General features: G+C 24.0%; 1 protein-coding gene across 1 annotated transcript in view; it reads right to left on the reverse strand.

Annotated features, from left to right (window-relative positions):
* The window catches only part of LOC142345495 (afadin-like), a 115,067-nt gene that overhangs the window by 9,831 nt on the left and 81,644 nt on the right, over window positions 1-23,592 (reverse strand). Inside the window, exon 9 of the mRNA XM_075397564.1 lies at window positions 433-686. Within this exon, the coding sequence (XP_075253679.1) occupies window positions 433-686 (254 nt within the window). The remainder of the gene's footprint in view (window positions 1-432; window positions 687-23,592) is intronic.

The following is a 23,592-nucleotide window of genomic DNA, read 5'->3' on the forward strand; positions in this document are numbered from 1 at the left end:
GATCCAAAAAAGCGAAAAAACAGTAAAAATCAACGTGAAATTGGCGCATGTGAACAACAAACCACCAGCGAGAAAGCGAATTTTTGTTCAAACACCGTTTTCTCACTCTATTTTAAAATTAGAGCGAAAAATTCACGCCGCAAAACACTCGCATTTTCCCTCTATTTCCTGTTTCGGCATGACCAAAATAACTATTCCAATGACTTCAAAAATCATGAAAATGTGTGAACAGATCTTAAAAGACAGCGCCCCAATACAATTCAAATTCTATGAATTGTAAAAAAAACCGGGAGCACCGCAATATGGCTCCACTCAGCTTACAGCTATAAAAACAACGGAGTTACTATATTACCTCTTTTATACAAGAGATTTAAGTCAATTGGATCTGTTAGGTGCGTAATTATCAGTGGCCGAACCTCACAATAATTTAACCTTGCTCTGTTGAGGAATTCAGGGAGGACAAATTGAAACTGTGACATATGTCCGATTTGGATGACGGCGCCAGGGGGTAAAATGACCGTCTCAGTGATGCTGTGTCCATTCACTAATAACTCAGAGGACACTGCAGTGGACGAGACACCACCAGAATATGAAGAGGAGGAGGAGGAGGATGGAGAGACTGTCCATGAGTTGGAGTCCGTCTGAGATAGGATGCAGTGGTGACCACGGATACCAGGGCCATGCAACTAAAATACACAAAAACTCATCACCCATAAGGCCTCCAGATACCTCTAGAGCCGTTATATCTGATTTCCGATACTCAGCATTCTTTTTGCTGGTATTCAATGCTGTCACTTAGGTGACGCGCAAAATCTGCAGAGGCAATGACTGTAAAAGGCAACTTCGGGTCAAGTTCAGTTTACTAGATAGTTCAAATGCCAACTTAGCCTCGATAGTCCTGACCAACCTTTAAATATGACTCATCATTGACTGTTTTTCCACTAGAAAGCTTACTTTTTCTGCCATTGGATTGCCAACTGGTTTATAGTTTTGCATAAAAACTTTTTGAACAGCATCAATATCTTCCCCTGAATTGGGTTAATCCGGCCCCCTTCTACCTTGGGTTAATCCTGTAGGCAATGAAAACAATTTACCTCTGAAACCTCACTAATCTGGAGATGACCACCTCACCTATTAATTTCACAAACCTAAGACTAGTATTTCAATATTTCCCTAGACAAACAGAACCAAGTCATCCCCCTCCTCTGAACAATGACCCACTGATCATGAACGCATGCATGAATCATATCCCTAAAACCTCAGAGAACCCAGATACAAATCCGCTCCGTTTGCTTAAGGCGGGATAAACTTGGCTGCAGCTTTCAGGATGACCTTCGTTCTTTTCTTTGAATCACTCTCTGGTGAATCACGGAGTTGGTGCGTAAACTTAAGTGTGATCCATCCTCACAACCAAAAAAAAATAAAGCTTTAAGTCTGAATATCTGCCTTGGGATTATATTTAAAACACAGTCGGCAGATTGCCGGAATAGCTGCGAAAGAATAGACCCGAGTGCCATATAATAGAGATAGAAACAGATACAGATCTAAATTGAAAAAAAAATCTACGCCGCTCAAAAAACTAGGCTAAAAAAATTTCAGCGATTAATTAATAAAGCTTGCTAAAATTCATTCCACAGAAGCCTCTTCTTAAGGACCTTTACTGCACATATGAGTTCCTTTGACCTTACAAATTCAAATTAAACTTAAGTTTTTAAGTGCAAAAGTCATTTTATTGAGTGAGGTAAGTCACTTGTGATCAAAATCTAATCACACAAAAAATTTTTGCTAAAAAGAGTGAGAAATGACGTCACGCGGGCAAACGCCGTTTGTGAGAGGAAGAAGTCATTCAGAAAGTTTGACTTTTTCAGCTTTGCTGTGTGAACAAATCTAAAACGAAAAAAGAGCGTCAGAAGACGAAACAAAAAAACATAGCAGGACAAGTCTTGACGTACAATTCAAAACATTTTCATTGACTAAACAAAAAACGACTTAAAACGGACTATGAGTGAATTTGGAAAAACATTTCTAAAAAAATCAGACAAAATTAGAAAGTCAAAATGCCGCATGAGAACAAAAAACAAAAGCGAGAAATGGAAATTTGGTTCAAACAAAAAAAAACTAGGCCTAGAATGAGCTATTAATGAATTGGGAAAACCGTTTAGAAAAAAACCCGATCCAAAAAATAGAAAAAAACAGTAAAGATCAACGTGAAATTGCCGCATATGAACAAACAACCACTAGCGATAAAGCGAATTTTTGTTCAAACACCATTTTCTCACTCTACTATATAATTAGAGCGAAACAATTCACGCCGCAAAACCACTCGCATTTTCGCTCTATTTCCTGTTTCTGCATGACCAAAATAACTATTCCAATTTGACTTCAAAAATCATGAAAATGTGAACAACCTTAAAAAATAAAAAAATACAATTCAAATTCTGTGAAATGTAAAAACATAGCCGGCAGATTACCGGAACAGCTGCCAAAGAAAAGACCTGCGTGCCGAATAATAGAGATAGAAACAGAGACAGATCTAAATTAAAAAAATCGACGCCGCTCAAAAAGCTAGTTAAAAAACATTCAGCGATAAATTAATAAAGCTTGCTAACATTCATTCCGCAGAAGACTCCTATTAAGGACCTTTACTGCACAAATGACTTCCTTTGACCTTAAACAAATTCAAATTAAACTTAAGTTTTAAAGTGCAAAAGTCATTTTATTGAGTGAGGTTAAGTCACATATGACCAAAATCTAATCACGCAAAAAACTTTTGCTAAAAAGAGTGAGAAATGACGTCACGCGGGCAAACGCCGTTTGTGAGAGGAAGAAGTCATTCAGAAAATGTGACTTTTTCAGCTTTGCTGTGTGAACAAATGTAAAACGAAAAAAGGCGTCAGACGACGAAACAAAAAAACATAGCAGGACAAGTCCTGAGGTACAATTCAAGGAATTTTCATTGAGTAAACAGAAAAACTAGACCTAGAATGGACTATGAGTGAATTCAGAAAACCATTTGAAAAAAAATCAGATAAAAAAATAAGAAAAAAAACAGAAAATCAATATCAAAATGCCGAATGTGAACAAAAAAACACTAGCGAGAAATGAAAATTTAATTCAAACAAAAGACTAGGCCTAGAATGGCTTTGAATGGATTGGGAAAACCATTTAAAAAAATCCTATCCGAAAAATTGAAAGAACACTAAAAATCAGAGTGAAATTGCCGCATATGAACAAAAAACCACTAGCGAGAAAGCGAATTTTTGTTCAAACACCGTTTTCTCACTCTATTTTCGAATTAGAGCGAAACAATTCACGCCGCAAAACCACTCGCATTTTCGCTCCATTTCCTGTATCGGCGTGACCAAAATCACAAGTCCCATTTGACTTCAAAAATTATGAAAATTTGTGAACAGATCTTTAAAAAAAGATAGCGCCCCAATACAATTCAAATTCTTTGAATTGTAAAAAAAACCAAGAGCACCGCAATATAGCTTCATAGCTTCGCTCAGCTTACAGCTTTGTAGCTAAAAACAAAAAACCACTTTCCTATTGGTAACCAAAAACCACTTTCCTATTGGTAACCAAAAACCACTTTCATATATAAAGTTAGCTTCTGTAATTTTGGAAAACTTTATTTCACGCTATTTGGATGATCATCGTTGAAGCAGCCTGCCACAAACGATACTTGATCATATCCAAAATTCAATCCGGAAACTTGAGTCTCCGGGCGGATGCTCCCCGACTATAGAACACCATAAAACCTTCCTCGAACTCCTGCCTTTGGTCACAAAGCTATTTGATCTCTTACAATAAAATTTGCACTGTTTATCAAATATATCACGTATTGTTTCAACCTTAAATCCTTTCACCCTTGAATAAAAAACTAACTCTGGGCTCATTATCATGCAGAACTTCGTATGATGTCTTGCCGACTGAAGGAATTCCCATGCTTTCAATATACTAAATGGTTCAGGGCATATGACCAGATAAAGTCAGTATAATACATCTTGCCATCCGTATAAATCGTTCCCGAAATGCCTTAACCTTGCACCATTTTCAGATTTCTTCAATCAAGTTTCCATTTGTACCATCACAGTAACCCTGGGGTACCAATTTTTCAACAAATCATCCTGCGTTTTCATTAAAAATGCAATTAAATCGACCTTCTATCTGCAAAATTAATTGAAGGATTTGGTCCTCAATCGCAATAGGTTCAAACGGCCCAAATACAAACAATTTCATTATAACCAAATTATTTTAAGCTCTATTTGGGCAATCTTATTGAGCTCGAAGCACTGACACAATTCACAGTTGTCGCCTATTTTTTAAACTGCCACTCCACAATCGTTCCAGTAGCTATGATCCAGTTTTAAATGAGAACTACTTTTTAGCCTCACGATATGTGCCAGTCGAGCCACTAATCACATTACTCTCAAAAACAAAAATGTATGTCATCCAATTTGACTGTAATACAAGAAACTCTTCGCTCATTTGATCATGAAAAAAATGGCAACTTATGTAGTTAAAAACGCTGTCAATTACAAAATTCATACCTGGCAACTATATTTCACACCTTTGAAAACAAAATTTTCGATCCCTCGCGTCTTGCAAGTCATTTTCTACCTATTTTCAAAACCATGTTTGCACTCCACCGATAGACTAGTGTAATTACTCAAGAAATCCACACAATTTTGGTGCTTATTTGTCATCTGGCCATAGACAAACTGTTTCCTGATTTTTACTCAATCCATCGCTAGAATACCTTAACAAAAATGAACCCTTGACACACAAAAAAAAGTTTGTTTTCAAATAGATGTCATTAACAGACGCTCTGTGCAAAATCATCGAAATGGAAATGGGCAATTCGGAAAAATAGTGAAACAGGAGTTATTAATATATAATTAACATATAAAGCCTGGTCATTAAGTCATACCGCATTAGGTTATCAAAGTTCATTAGAGTGATTGCTAGCTGTCATTAGTATCATACTTAATAGCCTTCAGTTTAGAAGCTGAATTAAGTTTACTTTTAGTATCTAACCGAATATGCAGAAATTGCACGCCAAATAAGAGCACACGGACACTTAAACATTCTGTCAATTCTTTTTCAACAAATACATTTTTCCCTTGCCATGTAAGTAGTTATATGTGAGCAGAGCTGGGGGGGGTAAAAGGATGTACCTATGCATTAACATTAGGTATAGCCTCTTTTCATCCAATTTCCAAAGATGTACCTGAAAAGAGAGAGTGAGAACAATAGACCTGTCATCTTATCGTAATTACCCAGGGGTAATTATCTTAATTACCCCCAGGGAAATGCATCCAGTTTTCCGCTCTAATGCACTACAGCAAACCTTATCCACTTAATAAAATACATCTGCAGAACTTTTACTTTCAAACTTTTCATTTACGCATAATTTTTTCAATTATCATTTTTTTTTATTTTTCGATTATAAATGAAGTTTTGTTTTCAATAATTTCAAATTATAGGAAGTTTTTCACAAAAACTTTATGAAAGTTTTTTTTTGAAAATTCCAAATTTTCAATTTTTTTTACTCATGATGTGAAAGCATGCCAGAAACCGATTTTTTGGCATTTTACCTTGGTAGTTTCTGGTTTTTTTTCGCGGAAGTTTCAGTTTCAAAAACCCGAAACCGTTAAAAAAATTCAAATAAAGTTGTTCTAATAATCGATTAAAGTTTTTCTTAACGCTGATTTCAATGAAAAAAACTAAAGCACAGAAAAGAATTACTGAAAATTTTTTGTTTTTTCGTAGTTTCAGATTCTGAAACCTCAAACTAAAAAATTTTTTTGGTCGAAAATGTATACTACAGTGCAACTTTGGAGGGAATTTTTCGAAGAGGAGTTCAATGATGGTAATTTCACAGTCAATTGTAGATTATGGGTTTCGGTTTTTTGTAGTTTTAGTTTCACAAACCTCAAACTTGTTCAATGGTGGTAATTTCACAGTCAATTGTAGATTATGGGTTTAAGTTTTTTTGTAGTTTTAGTTTCACAAACCTCAATTTCTTCGAGAATGGTATGCTATATCAACAATCTATATGTTGTTTTTAACGAAGCATTTCATCGCGATTTTTTTAACAAAAGAAGTTACACTTTTTGGTTTTTTCGAAGTTTCAGCTTCTGAAACCTGAAACCTCAAACGATTTTTTTGAATTGTGTTACAGTACATCTTTATAGCATAATTTTTAACGCAGAATCCAATGGACATAGTTTAAAAGTCGTGAAAATAAGACACGTTTGTATTTTTTGAAGTTTTAGATTCTGAAACCTGAAACCTCAAACTTTTTTTCGGAATTTTGTGTTACAGTACATCTTTATATCGTAATTTTTAACGCAGAATGCAATGGGCATAATTTCTAAGTCATGAAGAGAGGACAAAATTGTATTCTTTTCGAAGTTTTAGATTCTGAAACCTGAAACCGAAAAAAATTTGTCAAAAAAAAGTCTTGAAAACAATACCCATTTCTGGCCAAAAATACCCAGTTCTTGGAAAAAATACCCAATCATTGCCAAAAATTAACCAATTATTGCCGAAAAAAAACAGTTCTTGGCAAAAAATTCCAAATTCTTGAAAAACAAACACTCCACTGTTGTGAAAAATTCCCAACTATTGCCAACAGAGCCCAGGTCTTGGTGAAAAACACCCAATTCTTGACTCAAAATATCCAATTATTGTCAAAAATAACAAAATATTTCCAAAAATATCAAACTGTTGCCAAAAAAAATTCTAGCCCAGTAATATCTGTTTCTAGTCCAGAATTACGCAATGCATAGCAAAAATACCCAATTATTACCAAAATATAGATTTTTGCCAAAAATACCTAATTCCTGCGGAAAGGAACCCAGTTCTAGCAAAAATATCCCAATACTCCCCACACAAAGAGACACAAATCTCGCCAGAAATACCCATTTTTACCTTAAAGTAGCGAAATCTTGAAAAAATACGCAAATTGTAACCAAAAAAAAATTATCAAATATTTATCTGAAATATATCAAAAATTAGACAACCTTACATCATCTGTATTTCTCTAAGTTCATAATAACAATCCAATTATTTAGTGACCTTAAATACATCAATTTTTGAGATCATCTATTGTAAAGACGAATCTTCTCAGGTGATCGATATAGGTTTAATGAGCACAAATTTGTCACGAATTATTTGCTATTGTAGAATTAATTGTCAAATGTTTGAGTTCAAAGTAATTTAACAATTACGTCCTATTATCTCCTCAACTACGAACAATTAGGTGATCTCATTTTTTGTAAGAGGGTCATTGAACTCATTGGAACAAAATTTATTCCAGCTACGTCATATGATTGCTACAATTAGGGACACCTACGTATTGTATGGAGTCACTGAACTCAAGTGAACAAAAAATAATCCTTACTACTTACGATATTATTCTTATTTTATCGAAGCATACGCAACTCACGTGATCGAGATCGAGTTCTTAACCATAATGTAATAATTACGTCACTATTGCGTCATAATGATGTCATTTTGATTGTAGTGTACAAACAAAAATTCAACTCATTGTGCTGATTTTCCTTCTCTTCAACAACACAGCTATAGTTAGCTTTTTCATTCTTTTTCGGAGACAATTTGAATCTCCTTTTCCTTCAAACCTAAGTTGTCAGTTATAAACCTTTCCGTGGACATTCTTCATCTCTATTACATCTTCCTATTTCCAATTCCAGGTAAGTCACCTGTTACAAAATATGAAGGCAGACCAGAAGAAACAAATAGAGGGCTATTATAATCATCGTACTCATTCGCAAATAGCATATTAAGTCGTCAGAGAGAAAACTTTTGGATTATTGGTATTTCCAGTTCTTTTAGGAGTTCAACCGTCTTCACCCAAAAAAGCCTGGAATAATGAATATCAAATCTGTGAAATTGAACGAAAATCTTAAGGCCCACTTCTTACACGATTTCAATGATGATGAAGCAATTATAAAGGAGAGGAAGACGTGCTTCGGCTGGGTAGCTGATCCTCCATTCTCAATTCCGAGGCAGCTTCTGGTCTTCATTATTGCAATCGAGAATTTGCCTGAAGTCTATTCCATACAAACAGACAACTGTATACTTCTACAAAAACCACATCGAAAACAAAACTTTACAAATCTCAGACAACATGGAACTGAGCAGATCGGTCCGTGCACAATTCTGTGATTATGAGTTGTCCTATAGACCAATGTATAAAAATCAATTGGGATTTTTTGAGGAGGAAAGAACTTAAATTCCTCTGGTGTGTGTCTGACGAGTATGACAATTTGCAGGAGCAGAAACCCGATCGGGATTGTGACGAGTGGGGAAAATGGGTCATTGACAGAGAGTATTATCGCAAGTATAGAAGAAGAGAACGCACTTAACACCCAAGTTAGACAACAAAAGGTCTGACAAGGCAGTCCCCTTTTCGTGTTTTTCTTCCGAAACTGGACAAGAAACAATGAAAGAAGTACAAGGAGCATCGGCTGTTGAAAATACTTGATCATTCAAGTCTGCCAGATTCATCCTTAGTACTGTAGTCAATGATTATACAGATTGCCATGATCATATTTTATCTAATGAAGCAAGTGAGAAAATATCTGAAAAAACTTCCCTCAAATCTGAGCAACCAGCGTCTTGTACAAAAAAGACTGTCAAGAGAAGGCCTCCTGCTGTCAATAACCCTGAGAGATGGGAAGTAAAAATCCAGATGGTGATGAAAACGAAGACAAAATGTGTCTTCCATCTCGCAAATTGAGACGAGCTGCAGAGTTGTATAGTAACTAAACTAGCAGGCTGAAAAGTTATTTCTTTGACTGGTCATTTGTTTATATTTCCGGTATAATTTCAGATCTAAAACTAGTATTTCCTGAGATGACTAATTGACTGGTTAATTTGTAATATTCTGTTTTTACACTCAGAAAAAGCTGATTTTCATGTATGTTTTTGAATTGATACTTTGATGCTATAATTTAATTTAGTTTTTAGAATGCATTTTGAAATCAATTTTATTTAGAGTTCAATTTTGAATTAAAATTGTACGTCAAAAAAAGCTTGTTTTTGTAATATCTGTTTTTTTTTCAAAAGTGGCGGTTAACGACGAAAAAGGCTGGTTTTTGTAATATCTGTTTCAATTTTTTTTTAAAAAAGTTGAAAACCTTTTGCATAATTTCTAACTGTTTTGAAAAAAAATTCTTTTACTATCCTATTTTTTTGTTTAAAAAAATTCGTTTTCTAACAGAAGCTTTTTATTTTTCATTTTTCCATTTGTCAGTTTTTGAAGTTTTTGATGTGAAGTTTTGAATTGAATTATTTTTTTTGAAATGAACATCTTTTTTCCTAGAAAATTTTTTTTAAAATTGCAGTTTTTTACATTGTTTTTAACAAAAAATTTAAATCTCGATGTTTCTTTCTTTAACAAAAAGTTTAAATCTCGAAAATGTTTTACCAGAACAATTTTTCTTTCAAAAATGCCATTTTTTACATAAGGTTTTTATTAAAAAATGCAACTTGTGTTGTTTTTTATTTTTCTATTTTTCCTTTTTTTTCTGTTTTTGAAGTTTTTTATGTAAAACTTTTGTTTTAATTATTTTTTTGAAAAAAATTGTTTTAATATAATAATTTTTCTTTCAACAAAGTTTTTAACAGAAAATGTAATTTTTGTTTTTTTTATTTTTCTGTTTCTATTTTTCAGTTTTTGACTTTTTTATGTAAAATTTTTAATTGAATTATTTTTTTTTAAAAAAAAAAGCTGTTTTACTAAAACATTTTTTTTCAAAAATGCCGTTTTTTACAATGTTTTTAACAAAAAATGTAAATTTTTATGTTTTTTATATTTCTGTCATTCCATTTTTCAGTTTTTGAAGTTTTTTCATGTAAAATTTTCAAGTTAACTATTTTTTTTAAAAAAATTTTTTCCATAATAGTTTTTCTTTCAAAAAAGTCGTTTTTTACATAAGGTTTTAGACAAAAAAATGAAATGTGTGTTGTCTTTTTCTGTTAATTTTTTTCAGTTTTTGAACTTTTTTGTAAAATTTCAAATTTAATTATTTTTTTTTTGAAAAAGAAGTTTTACTAGAATATTTTTCTTTCAAAAATGCCGTTTTTTACATAAGCCTATTAACAAAAAATGCAATTTTTGTTGTTTTTTATTTTTCTTTTTTTCAGTTTTTGAATTTTTTATTAAAACTTTTAATTGAATTATTTTTTAAATTTTGTTTTACTAAAACATTTCTTGATTCAAAAATGCCGTTTTTTACATAATGTTTTTAACATAAAATGTAAAATTTGATGTTTTTTTTATTTTTCTATTTTTCCTTTTTTCTGTTTTTGAAGTTTTTTGTGTAAAATTTTTAATTTAATTAAATTTTTTTTTGAAAAATAAATGTTTTACTAGAATAATTTTTCTTTCAAAAATGCCGTATTTTACATAAGGTTTTTAACAAAAAATGCAATTTTTGTTGTTTTTTATTTTTTTATTTTTCAGTTTTTGAATTTTTTTACATGTAAAATTTTCAATTTAATTATTTATTTTAAAAAGATGATGTTCTACTAGAATATTTTCCCTTTCGAAAATGTCGTTTTTTACATAAGGTTTTAAACAAAATTGTAATTTTTGTTGTTTTTTAATTTTCTATTTTTCCTTTTTTAAGTTTTTGAAGTTTTTTGTGAAATTTTTAATTGAATTATTTTTTTTATTTTGTTTTACTTAAACATTTCTTTTTTCAAAAATGCCGTTTTTTAAATAATGTTTTTAACAAAAAACGTAAAATTTGATGTTTTTTATAATTCTGTTTTTCCATTTTTCAGTTTTTGAAGTTTTTTATGTAAAACTTTTGTTTTAATTATTTTTTTGAAAAAAATTGTTTTAATATAATAATTTTTCTTTCAACAAAGTTTTTAACAGAAAATGTAATTTTTGTTTTTTTTATTTTTCTGTTTCTATTTTTCAGTTTTTGACTTTTTTATGTAAAATTTTAATTGAATTATTTTTTTTTAAAAAAAAGCTGTTTTACTAAAACATTTTTTTTCAAAAATGCCGTTTTTTACAATGTTTTTAAAAAAAAATGTAAATTTTTATGTTTTTTATATTTCTGTTATTCCTTTTTTCAGTTTTTGATGTTTTTTTCGTTTAAAATTTTTAATTTAACTATTTTTTAAAAAAGAATTTTTTTCTAGAATAGTTTTGCTTTCAAAAATTTCGTTTTTTTACATAAGGTTTTAAACAAAAAATGCAACTTGTGTTGTTTTTTTTTTTATTTTTTGTTTTATTTTTTTATTTTTCCTTTTTTTCTGTTTTTGAAGTTTGTGTAAAATTTTTTATTTAATTAATTTTCTTTGAAAAATAAATATTTTACTAGAATAATTTTTCTTTCAAAAATGCCGTTTTTTAAATAATGTTTTTAACAAAAAACGTAAAATTTGATGTTTTTTATAATTCTGTTTTTCCATTTTTCAGTTTTTGAAGTTTTTTATGTAAAACTTTTGTTTTAATTATTTTTTTGAAAAAAATTGTTTTAATATAATAATTTTTCTTTCAACAAAGTTTTTAACAGAAAATGTAATTTTTGTTTTTTTTATTTTTCTGTTTCTATTTTTCAGTTTTTGACTTTTTTAGGTAAAATTTTTAATTGAATTATTTTTTTTTAAAAAAAGCTGTTTTACTAAAACATTTTTTTTCAAAAATGCCGTTTTTTACAATGTTTTTAACAAAAAAAGTAAATTTTTATGTTTTTTATATTTCTGTCATTCCATTTTTCAGTTTTTGAAGTTTTTTTCATGTAAAAATTTCAAGTTAACTATTTTTTTAAAAAAATTTTTTCTATAATAGTTTTTCTTTCAAAAAAGTCGTTTTTTACATAAGGTTTTAGACAAAAAAATGAAATGTGTGTTGTCTTTTTCTGTTAATTTTTTTCAGTTTTTGAACTTTTTTGTAAAATTTTAAATTTAATTATTTTTTTTTTTGAAAAAGAAGTTTTACTAGAATAATTTTTCTTTCAAAAATGCCGTTTTTTACATAAGCCTATTAACAAAAAATGCAATTTTTGTTGTTTTTTATTTTTCTTTTCAGTTTTTGAATTTTTTATTAAAATTTTTAATTGAATTATTTTTTAAATTTTGTTTTACTAAAACATTTCTTGATTCAAAAATGCCGTTTTTTACATAATGTTTTTAACATAAAATGTAAAATTTGATGTTTTTTTATTTTTCTATTTTTCCTTTTTTCTGTTTTTGAAGTTTTTTGTGTAAAATTTTTAATTTAATTAATTTTTTTTATGAAAAATAAATGTTTTACTAGAATAATTTTTCTTTCAAAAATGCCGTATTTTACATAAGGTTTTTAACAAAAAATGCAATTTTTGTTGTTTTTTATTTTTTTATTTTTCAGTTTTTGAATTTTTTTACATGTAAAATTTTCAATTTAATTATTTATTTTAAAAAGATGATGTTCTACTAGAATATTTTCTCTTTCGAAAATGTCGTTTTTTACATAAGGTTTTAAACAAAATTGTAATTTTTGTTGTTTTTTAATTTTCTATTTTTCCTTTTTTAAGTTTTTGAAGTTTTTTGTGAAATTTTTAATTGAATTATTTTTTTTATTTTGTTTTACTTAAACATTTCTTTTTTCAAAAATGCCGTTTTTTACATAATGTTTTTAACAAAAAACGTAAAATTTGATGTTTTTTATAATTCTGTTTTTCCATTTTTCAGTTTTTGAAGTTTTTTATGTAAAACTTTTGTTTTAATTATTTTTTTGAAAAAAATTGTTTTAATATAATAATTTTTCTTTCAACAAAGTTTTTAACAGAAAATGTAATTTTTGTTTTTTTTATTTTTCTGTTTCTATTTTTCAGTTTTTGACTTTTTTATGTAAAATTTTTAATTGAATTATTTTTTTTTAAAAAAAAGCTGTTTTACTAAAACATTTTTTTTCAAAAATGCCGTTTTTTACAATGTTTTTAACAAAAAAAGTAAATTTTTATGTGTTTTATATTTCTGTCATTCCATTTTTCAGTTTTTGAAGTTTTTTTCATGTAAAAATTTCAAGTTAACTATTTTTTTAAAAAAATTTTTTCTATAATAGTTTTTCTTTCAAAAAAGTCGTTTTTTACATAAGGTTTTAGACAAAAAAATGAAATGTGTGTTGTCTTTTTCTGTTAATTTTTTTCAGTTTTTGAACTTTTTTGTAAAATTTTAAATTTAATTATTTTTTTTTGAAAAAGAAGTTTTACTAGAATAATTTTTCTTTCAAAAATGCCGTTTTTTACATAAGCCTATTAACAAAAAATGCAATTTTTGTTGTTTTTTATTTTTCTTTTTTTCAGTTTTTGAATTTTTTATTAAAATTTTTAATTGAATTATTTTTTAAATTTTGTTTTACTAAAACATTTCTTGATTCAAAAATGCCGTTTTTTACATAATGTTTTTAACATAAAATGTTAAATTTGATGTTTTTTTTATTTTTCTATTTTTCCTTTTTTCTGTTTTTGAAGTTTTTTGTGTAAAACTTTTAATTTAATTAATTTTTTTTATGAAAAATAAATGTTTTACTAGAATAATTTTTCTTTCAAAAATGCCGTATTTTACATAAGGTTTTTAACAAAAAATGCAATTTTTGTTGTTCTTTATTTTTTTATTTTTCAGTTTTTGAATTTTTTTACATGTAAAATTTTCAATTTAATTATTTATTTTAAAAAGATGATGTTCTACTAGAAAATTTTCTCTTTCGAAAATGTCGTTTTTTACATAAGGTTTTAAACAAAATTGTAATTTTTGTTGTTTTTTAATTTTCTATTTTTCCTTTTTTAAGTTTTTGAAGTTTTTTGTGAAATTTTTAATTGAATTATTTTTTTAATTTTGTTTTACTTAAACATTTCTTTTTTCAAAAATCCCGTTTTTTACATAATGTTTTTAACAAAAAACGTAAAATTTGATGTTTTTTATAATTCTGTTTTTCCATTTTTCAGTTTTTGAAGTTTTTTATGTAAAACATTTGTTTTAATTATTTTTTTGAAAAAAATTGTTTTAATATAATAATTTTTCTTTCAACAAAGTTTTTAACAGAAAATGTAATTTTTGTTTTTTTTTACTTTTCTGTTTCTATTTTTCAGTTTTTGACTTTTTTATGTAAAATTTTTAATTGAATTATTTTTTTTTTAAAAAAAGCTGTTTTACTAAAACATTTTTTTTCAAAAATGCCGTTTTTTACAATGTTTTTAACAAAAAATGTAAATTTTTATGTTTTTTATATTTCTGTCATTCCATTTTTCAGTTTTTGAAGTTTTTTTCATGTAAAATTTTCAAGTTAACTATTTTTTTTAAAAAAATTTTTTCTATAGTAGTTTTTCTTTCAAAAAAGTCGTTTTTTACATAAGGTTTTAGACAAAAAAATGAAATGTGTGTTGTCTTTTTCTGTTAATTTTTTTCAGTTTTTGAACTTTTTTGTAAAATTTTAAATTTAATTATTTTTTTTTGAAAAAGAAGTTTTACTAGAATAATTTTTCTTTCAAAAATGCCGTTTTTTACATAAGCCTATTAACAAAAAATGCAATTTTTGTTGTTTTTTATTTTTCTTTTTTTCAGTTTTTGAATTTTTTATTAAAATTTTTAATTGAATTATTTTTTAAATTTTGTTTTACTAAAACATTTCTTGATTCAAAAATGCCGTTTTTTACATAATGTTTTTAACATAAAATGTTAAATTTGATGTTTTTTTTATTTTTCTATTTTTCCTTTTTTCTGTTTTTGAAGTTTTTTGTGTAAAACTTTTAATTTAATTAATTTTTTTTATGAAAAATAAATGTTTTACTAGAATAATTTTTCTTTCAAAAATGCCGTATTTTACATAAGGTTTTTAACAAAAAATGCAATTTTTGTTGTTCTTTATTTTTTTATTTTTCAGTTTTTGAATTTTTTTACATGTAAAATTTTCAATTTAATTATTTATTTTAAAAAGATGATGTTCTACTAGAAAATTTTCTCTTTCGAAAATGTCGTTTTTTACATAAGGTTTTAAACAAAATTGTAATTTTTGTTGTTTTTTAATTTTCTATTTTTCCTTTTTTAAGTTTTTGAAGTTTTTTGTGAAATTTTTAATTGAATTATTTTTTTAATTTTGTTTTACTTAAACATTTCTTTTTTCAAAAATCCCGTTTTTTACATAATGTTTTTAACAAAAAACGTAAAATTTGATGTTTTTTATAATTCTGTTTTTCCATTTTTCAGTTTTTGAAGTTTTTTATGTAAAACATTTGTTTTAATTATTTTTTTGAAAAAAATTGTTTTAATATAATAATTTTTCTTTCAACAAAGTTTTTAACAGAAAATGTAATTTTTGTTTTTTTTTACTTTTCTGTTTCTATTTTTCAGTTTTTGACTTTTTTATGTAAAATTTTTAATTGAATTATTTTTTTTTTAAAAAAAGCTGTTTTACTAAAACATTTTTTTTCAAAAATGCCGTTTTTTACAATGTTTTTAACAAAAAATGTAAATTTTTATGTTTTTTATATTTCTGTCATTCCATTTTTCAGTTTTTGAAGTTTTTTTCATGTAAAATTTTCAAGTTAACTATTTTTTTTAAAAAAATTTTTTCTATAGTAGTTTTTCTTTCAAAAAAGTCGTTTTTTACATAAGGTTTTAGACAAAAAAATGAAATGTGTGTTGTCTTTTTCTGTTAATTTTTTTCAGTTTTTGAACTTTTTTGTAAAATTTTAAATTTAATTATTTTTTTTTGAAAAAGAAGTTTTACTAGAATAATTTTTCTTTCAAAAATGCCGTTTTTTACATAAGCCTATTAACAAAAAATGCAATTTTTGTTGTTTTTTATTTTTCTTTTTTTCAGTTTTTGAATTTTTTATTAAAATTTTTAATTGAATTATTTTTTAAATTTTGTTTTACTAAAACATTTCTTGATTCAAAAATGCCGTTTTTTACATAATGTTTTTAACATAAAATGTTAAATTTGATGTTTTTTTTATTTTTCTATTTTTCCTTTTTTCTGTTTTTGAAGTTTTTTGTGTAAAATTTTTAATTTAATTAATTTTTTTTTGAAAAATAAATGTTTTACTAGAATAATTTTTCTTTCAAAAATGCCGTTTTTTTTATAACGTTTTTAACAAAAAATACAATTTTTTGTTGTTTTTTTTTCTATTTTTCAGTTTTTGAATTTTTTATGTAAAATTTTTAATTGAATTATTTTTTTTAATTTTGTTTTACTTAAACATTTCTTTTTTCAAAAATGCCGTTTTTTACATAAGGTTTTTAACAAAAAATGCAATTTTTGGTGCTTTTTATTTTTCTTTTTTTCAGTTTTTGAATTTTTTATTAAAATTTTTAATTGAATTATTTTTTAAATTTTGTTTTACTAAAACATTTCTTGATTCAAAAATGCCGTTTTTTACATAATGTTTTTAACATAAAATGTAAAATTTGATGTTTTTTTTATTTTTCTATTTTTCCTTTTTTCTGTTTTTGAAGTTTTTTGTGTAAAATTTTTAATTTAATTAATTTTTTTTATGAAAAATAAATGTTTTACTAGAATAATTTTTCTTTCAAAAATGCCGTATTTTACATAAGGTTTTTAACAAAAAATGCAATTTTTGTTGTTTTTTATTTTTTTATTTTTCAGTTTTTGAATTTTTTTACATGTAAAATTTTCAATTTAATTATTTATTTTAAAAAGATGATGTTCTACTAGAAAATTTTCTCTTTCGAAAATGTCGTTTTTTACATAAGGTTTTAAACAAAATTGTAATTTTTGTTGTTTTTTAATTTTCTATTTTTCCTTTTTTAAGTTTTTGAAGTTTTTTGTGAAATTTTTAATTGAATTATTTTTTAATTTTGTTTTACTTAAACATTTCTTTTTTCAAAAATGCCGTTTTTTACATAATGTTTTTAACAAAAAACGTAAAATTTGATGTTTTTTATAATTCTGTTTTTCCATTTTTCAGTTTTTGAAGTTTTTTATGTAAAACATTTGTTTTAATTATTTTTTTGAAAAAAATTGTTTTAATATAATAATTTTTCTTTCAACAAAGTTTTTAACAGAAAATGTAATTTTTGTTTTTTTTTACTTTTCTGTTTCTATTTTTCAGTTTTTGACTTTTTTATGTAAAATTTTTAATTGAATTATTTTTTTTTTAAAAAAAAGCTGTTTTACTAAAACATTTTTTTTCAAAAATGCCGTTTTTTACAATGTTTTTAACAAAAAATGTAAATTTTTATGTTTTTTATATTTCTGTCATTCCATTTTTCAGTTTTTGAAGTTTTTTTCATGTAAAATTTTCAAGTTAACTATTTTTTTTAAAAAAATTTTTTCTATAATAGTTTTTCTTTCAAAAAAGTCGTTTTTTACATAAGGTTTTAGACAAAAAAATGAAATGTGTTGTCTTTTTCTGTTAATTTTTTTCAGTTTTTGAACTTTTTTGTAAAATTTTAAATTTAATTATTTTTTTTTGAAAAAGAAGTTTTACTAGAATAATTTTTCTTTCAAAAATGCCGTTTTTTACATAAGCCTATTAACAAAAAATGCAATTTTTGTTGTTTTTTATTTTTCTTTTTTTCAGTTTTTGAATTTTTTATTAAAATTTTTAATTGAATTATTTTTTAAATTTTGTTTTACTAAAACATTTCTTGATTCAAAAATGCCGTTTTTTACATAATGTTTTTAACATAAAATGTTAAATTTGATGTTTTTTTTATTTTTCTATTTTTCCTTTTTTCTGTTTTTGAAGTTTTTTGTGTAAAATTTTTAATTTAATTAATTTTTTTTTGAAAAATAAATGTTTTACTAGAATAATTTTTCTTTCAAAAATGCCGTTTTTTTTATAACGTTTTTAACAAAAAATACAATTTTTTGTTGTTTTTTTTTCTATTTTTCAGTTTTTGAATTTTTTATGTAAAATTTTTAATTGAATTATTTTTTTTAATTTTGTTTTACTTAAACATTTCTTTTTTCAAAAATGCCGTTTTTTACATAAGGTTTTTAACAAAAAATGCAATTTTTGGTGCTTTTTATTTTTCTTTTTTTCAGTTTTTGAATTTTTTATTAAAATTTTTAATTGAATTATTTTTTAAATTTTGTTTTACTAAAACATTTCTTGATTCAAAAATGCCGTTTTTTACAATGTTTTTAACATAAAATGTAAAATTTGATGTTTTTTTTATTTTTCTATTTTTCCTTTTTTCTGTTTTTGAAGTTTTTTGTGTAAAATTTTTAATTTAATTAAATTTTTTTTTGAAAAATAAATGTTTTACTAGAATAATTTTTCTTTCAAAAATGCCGTATTTTACATAAGGTTTTTAACAAAAAATGCAATTTTTGTTGTTTTTTATTTTTTTATTTTTCAGTTTTTGAATTTTTTTACATGTAAAATTTTCAATTTAATTATTTATTTTAAAAAGATGATGTTCTACTAGAATATTTTCTCTTTCGAAAATGTCGTTTTTTACATAACGTTTTAAACAAAATTGTAATTTTTGTTGTTTTTTAATTTTCTATTTTTCCTTTTTTTAAGTTTTTGAAGTTTTTTGTGAAATTTTTAATTGAATTATTTTTTTAATTTTGTTTTACTTAAACATTTCTTTTTTCAAAAATGCCGTTTTTTACATAATGTTTTTAACAAAAAACGTAAAATTTGATGTTTTTTATAATTCTGTTTTTCCATTTTTCAGTTTTTGAAGTTTTTTACATGGAAAATTTTCAATTTAATTATTTATTTTAAAAATAAATGTTCTACTAGAATATTTTCTCTTTCGAAAATGTCGTTTTTTACATAAGGTTTTAAACAAAAAATGTAACTTTTGTTGTTTTTTAATTTTCTATTTTTCCTTTTTTAAGTTTTTGAAGTTTTTTGTAAAATTTTTATTTGAATTATTTTTTTAAAAATATTGTTATACTAAAACAATTTTATTTTCTTATTTTGATATTTTTCTTATTCTATATTTCCATTTTTCAGCTCTGGAAGTTTTTTGCTCGAAATTCGAAAATTGTAAAAATCGATTTATTACAATTATTACAAATATCAATTATCTACTACAATTATTTATTACAAATTATTACACTTATTGATAAAATCTGCGGAAATCTATAACAAATCAAGCTTCTGATGACAAACTTATTTCTTTTATTTTTTCATGTTAAACAATTACATTTTTATTAATATCATATTTTTCTTAAGAAATTCCGATTTACTCATCGTCTCATGACAAACATACTTCAGAGTAAACCCATCAGAGCCGCGATCAACGATCTTTTATTTCCGAACAACATCCAGAACAACAAAAGCTTGATTTGTTATAGATTTCGGCAGATTTTATCAATAAGTGTAATAATTTGTATTAAATAATTGTAGTAGATAATTGATTTTTGTAATAATTGTAATAAATTGATTTTTACAATTTTCGAATTTGCTAAAAAAATTTGCAAAAAACTTCAAGAGCTGAAACATAGAAATATAGAATAAGAAAAAACATCAAAACTTACATTTTTTTGTTGAAAACATTATGTAAAAAAAGACATTTGAAAAAAAATTGTTTTAGTATAACAATACATTTTCAAAATAATTCAATTAAAAATTTTACAAAAAACTTCAAAAACCTAAAAAAGGAAAAATAGAAAATTAAAAAACAACAAAAATTACATTTTTTGTTTAAAACCTTATGTAAAAAACGACATTTTCGAAAGAGAAAATATTCTAGTAGAACATTATCTTTTTAAAACAAAATAATTAAAATGAAAATTTTATATGAAAAAAACATCAAAAACTGAAAAATGGAATAACAGAAATATAAAAAAACATCAAATTTTACATTTTTTGTTAAAAACAATGTAAAAAACGGCATTTTTGAAAAAAGAAATGTTTTAGTAAAACAAAATTTTTGAAAAAAAAAATTCAATTAAAAGTTTTACATAAAAAAATTCAAAAACTGAAAAATAGAAAAATCAAAAACAACAAAAATTGCACTTTTTGTTAAAAACCTTATATAAAAAACGGCATTTTTGAAAGAAAAATTATTCTAGTAAAATATTTATTTTTCAAAGAAAATTAATTAAATAAAAAATTTTACACAAACTTCAAAAACAGAAAAAAAGGAAAAATAAAAAAATAAAAAAAAAAAACAACACAAGTTGCATTTTTTGTTTAAAACCTTATGTAAAAAAAACGAAATTTTTGAAAGCAAAACTATTCTAGAAAAAAATTCTTTTTTAAAAAATAGTTAAATTAAAAATTTTAAACGAAAAAAACATCAAAAACTGAAAGAAGGAATAACAGAAATATAAAAAACATAAAAATTTACATTTTTTTTTAAAAACATTGTAAAAAACGGCATTTTTGAAAAAAAATGTTTTAGTAAAACAGCTTTTTTTAAAAAAAAAAATAATTCAATTAAAATTTTACATAAAAAAGTCAAAAACTGAAAAATAGAAACAGAAAAATAAAAAAAACAAAAATTACATTTTCTGTTAAAAACTTTGTTGAAAGAAAAATTATTATATTAAAACAATTTTTTTCAAAAAAAAAATAATTAAAACAAAACTTTTACATAAAAAACTTCAAAAACAGAAAAAAAAGGAAAAATAGAAAAATAAAAAAACAACACAAGTTGCATTTTTTAATAAAAACCTTATGTAAAAAACGGCATTTTTGAAAGAAAAATTGTTCTGGTAAAACATTTTCGAGATTTAAACTTTTTGTTAAAGAAACATCGAGATTTAAATTTTTTGTTAAAAACAATGTAAAAAACTGCAATTTTCAAAAACTTTTCTAGGAAAGAAGATGTTCATTTCAAAAAAAAATAATTCAATTCAAAACTTCACATCAAAAACTTCAAAAACTGACAAATGGAAAAATGAAAAATAAAAAGCTTCTGTTAGAAAACGAATTTTTTTAAACAAAAAAATAGGATAGTAAAAGAATTTTTTTCAAAACAGTTAGATATTATGCAAAAGGTTTTCAACTTTTTAAAAAAAAATTGAAACAGATATTACAAAAACCAGCCTTTTTCGTCGTTAACCGCCACTTTTGAAAAAAAAACAGATATTACAAAAACAAGCATTTTTTGACGTACAATTTTAATTCAAAATTGAACTCTAAATAAAATTGATTTCAAAATGCATTCTAAAAACTAAATTAAATTATAGTATCAAAGTATCAATTCAAAAAATTTTTGAAAAAGAAATGTTTAAGTAAAACAAAATTAAAAAAATAATTCAATTAAAAATTTCACAAAAAACTTCAAAAACTTAAAAAAGGAAAAATAGAAAATTAAAAAACAACAAAAATTACAATTTTGTTTAAAACCTTATGTAAAAAACGACATTTTCGAAAGAGAAAATATTCTAGTAGAACATTATCTTTTTAAAATAAATAATTAAATTGAAAATTTTACATGTAAAAAAATTCAAAAACTGAAAAATAAAAAAATAAAAAACAACAAAAATTGCATTTTTTGTTAAAAACCTTATGTAAAATACGGCATTTTTGAAAGAAAAATTATTCTAGTAAAACATTTATTTTTCAAAAAAAAATTAATTAAATTAAAAATTTTACACAAAAAACATCAAAAACAGAAAAAAGGAAAAATAGAAAAATACAAAAAAACATCAAATTTTACATTTTATGTTAAAAACATTATGTAAAAAACGGCATTTTTGAATCAAGAAATGTTTTAGTAAAACAAAATTTAAAAAATAATTCAATTAAAAATTTTAATAAAAAATTCAAAAACTGAAAAAAAGAAAAACAAAAAAAACAACAAAAATTGCATTTTTTGTTAAAAGGCTTATGTAAAAAACGGCATTTTTGAAAGAAAAATTATTCTAGTAAAACTTCTTTTTCAAAAAAAAATAATTAAATCTAAAATTTTACAAAAAAGTTCAAAAACTGAAAAAAATTAACAGAAAAAGACAACACACATTTCATTTTTTTGTCTAAAACCTTATGTAAAAAACGACTTTTTTGAAAGAAAAACTATTATAGAAAAATTTTTTTTTAAAAAAATAGTTAACTTGGAAATTTTACATGAAAAAAACTTCAAAAACTGAAAAATGGAATAACAGAAATATAAAAAACATAAAAATTTACCTTTTTTGTTAAAAACATTGTAAAAAACCGCATTTTTGAAAAAAAAAATGCCTTGGTGAAACTTTTTTTAAAAAAATCAATTAAAATTTTTACATAAAAAAAGTCAAAAACTGAAAAATAGAAAAACAGAAAATTAAAAAAACAACAAAAATTGCGTTTTCTGTTAAAAACTTTGTAAAAAACGGCATTTTTGAAAGAAAAAAAATTCTGGTAAAACATTTTCTTTTTTAAAAAAATAATTAAATTAAAAATTTTACATGAAAAAAATTTAAAACAGACAAATGGTCAAACAGAAAAATAAAAAAAAAACATCGAGATTTACATTTTTTGTTAAAAACATTGTAAAAAACTGCAATTTTCAAAAAAAATATTTTAGTAAAAAAGATGTTCATTTAAAAAAAATAACTCAATTCAAAACTTCACTTCAAAAAACTTCGAAATCTGACAAATGGAAAAATGAAAAAGGCTTCTTTAAAAAAACGACTTTTTAAAAAAAATTTTCAATTAAAAATTTTACATAAAAAATTCAAAAACTGAAAAACAGAAAAATGAAAAGCACCAAAAATTGCATTTTTTGTTAAAAACCTTATGTAAAAAACGGCATTTTTGAAAAAAGAAATGTTTAAGTAAAACAAAATTTAAAAAAATAATTCAATTAAAAATTTTACATAAAAAATTCAAAAACTGAAAAATAGAAAAAAAACAACAAAAAATTGCATTTTTTGTTAAAAACCTTATAAAAAAACGGCATTTTTGAAAGAAAAATTATTCTAGTAAAACATTTATTTTTCAAAAAAAAATTAATTAAATTAAAAATTTTACAAAAAACTCCAAAAGCAGAAAAAAGGAAAAATAAAAATAAAAAACAACACAAGTTGCATTTTTTGTTTAAAACCTTATGTAAAACGACATTTTTGAAAGAAAAACTATTCTAGAAAAAAATTCTCTTTTTTAAAAAATAGTTTAATTGAAAACTTTACATGAAAAAAGCTTCAAAACTGAAAAATGGAATAACAGAAAAATAAAAACAAAAAAATTTACATTCTTTGTTAAAAACATTGTAAAAAACGGCATGTTTGAAAAAAAATGTTTTGGTGAAACATTTCTTTTAAAAAATATAATTCAATTAAAATTTTTACATAAAAAAGTCAAAAACTGAAAAATAGAAAAACAGAAAATTAAAAAAACAACAAAAATTGCGTTTTCTGTTAAAAACTTTGTAAAAAACGGCATTTTTGAAAAAAAATTCTGGTAAAACATTTTCTTTTTTAAAAAAATAATTAAATCAAAAATTTTACATGAAAAAAATTTAAAACAGACAAATGGTCAAACAGAAAAATAAAAAAAAACATCGAGATTTACATTTTTTGTTAAAAACATTGTAAAAAACTGCAATTTTCAAAAAAAAAAATATTTTAGTAAAAAAGATGTTCATTTAAAAAAAATAACTCAATTCAAAACTTCACTTCAAAAAACTTCGAAAACTGACAAATGG

The sequence above is a fragment of the Convolutriloba macropyga genome, chromosome 9 (assembly GCF_964194025.1).
Source record: "Convolutriloba macropyga chromosome 9, txConMacr16.3, whole genome shotgun sequence".
Lineage (NCBI taxonomy): Eukaryota > Metazoa > Xenacoelomorpha > Acoela > Convolutidae > Convolutriloba > Convolutriloba macropyga.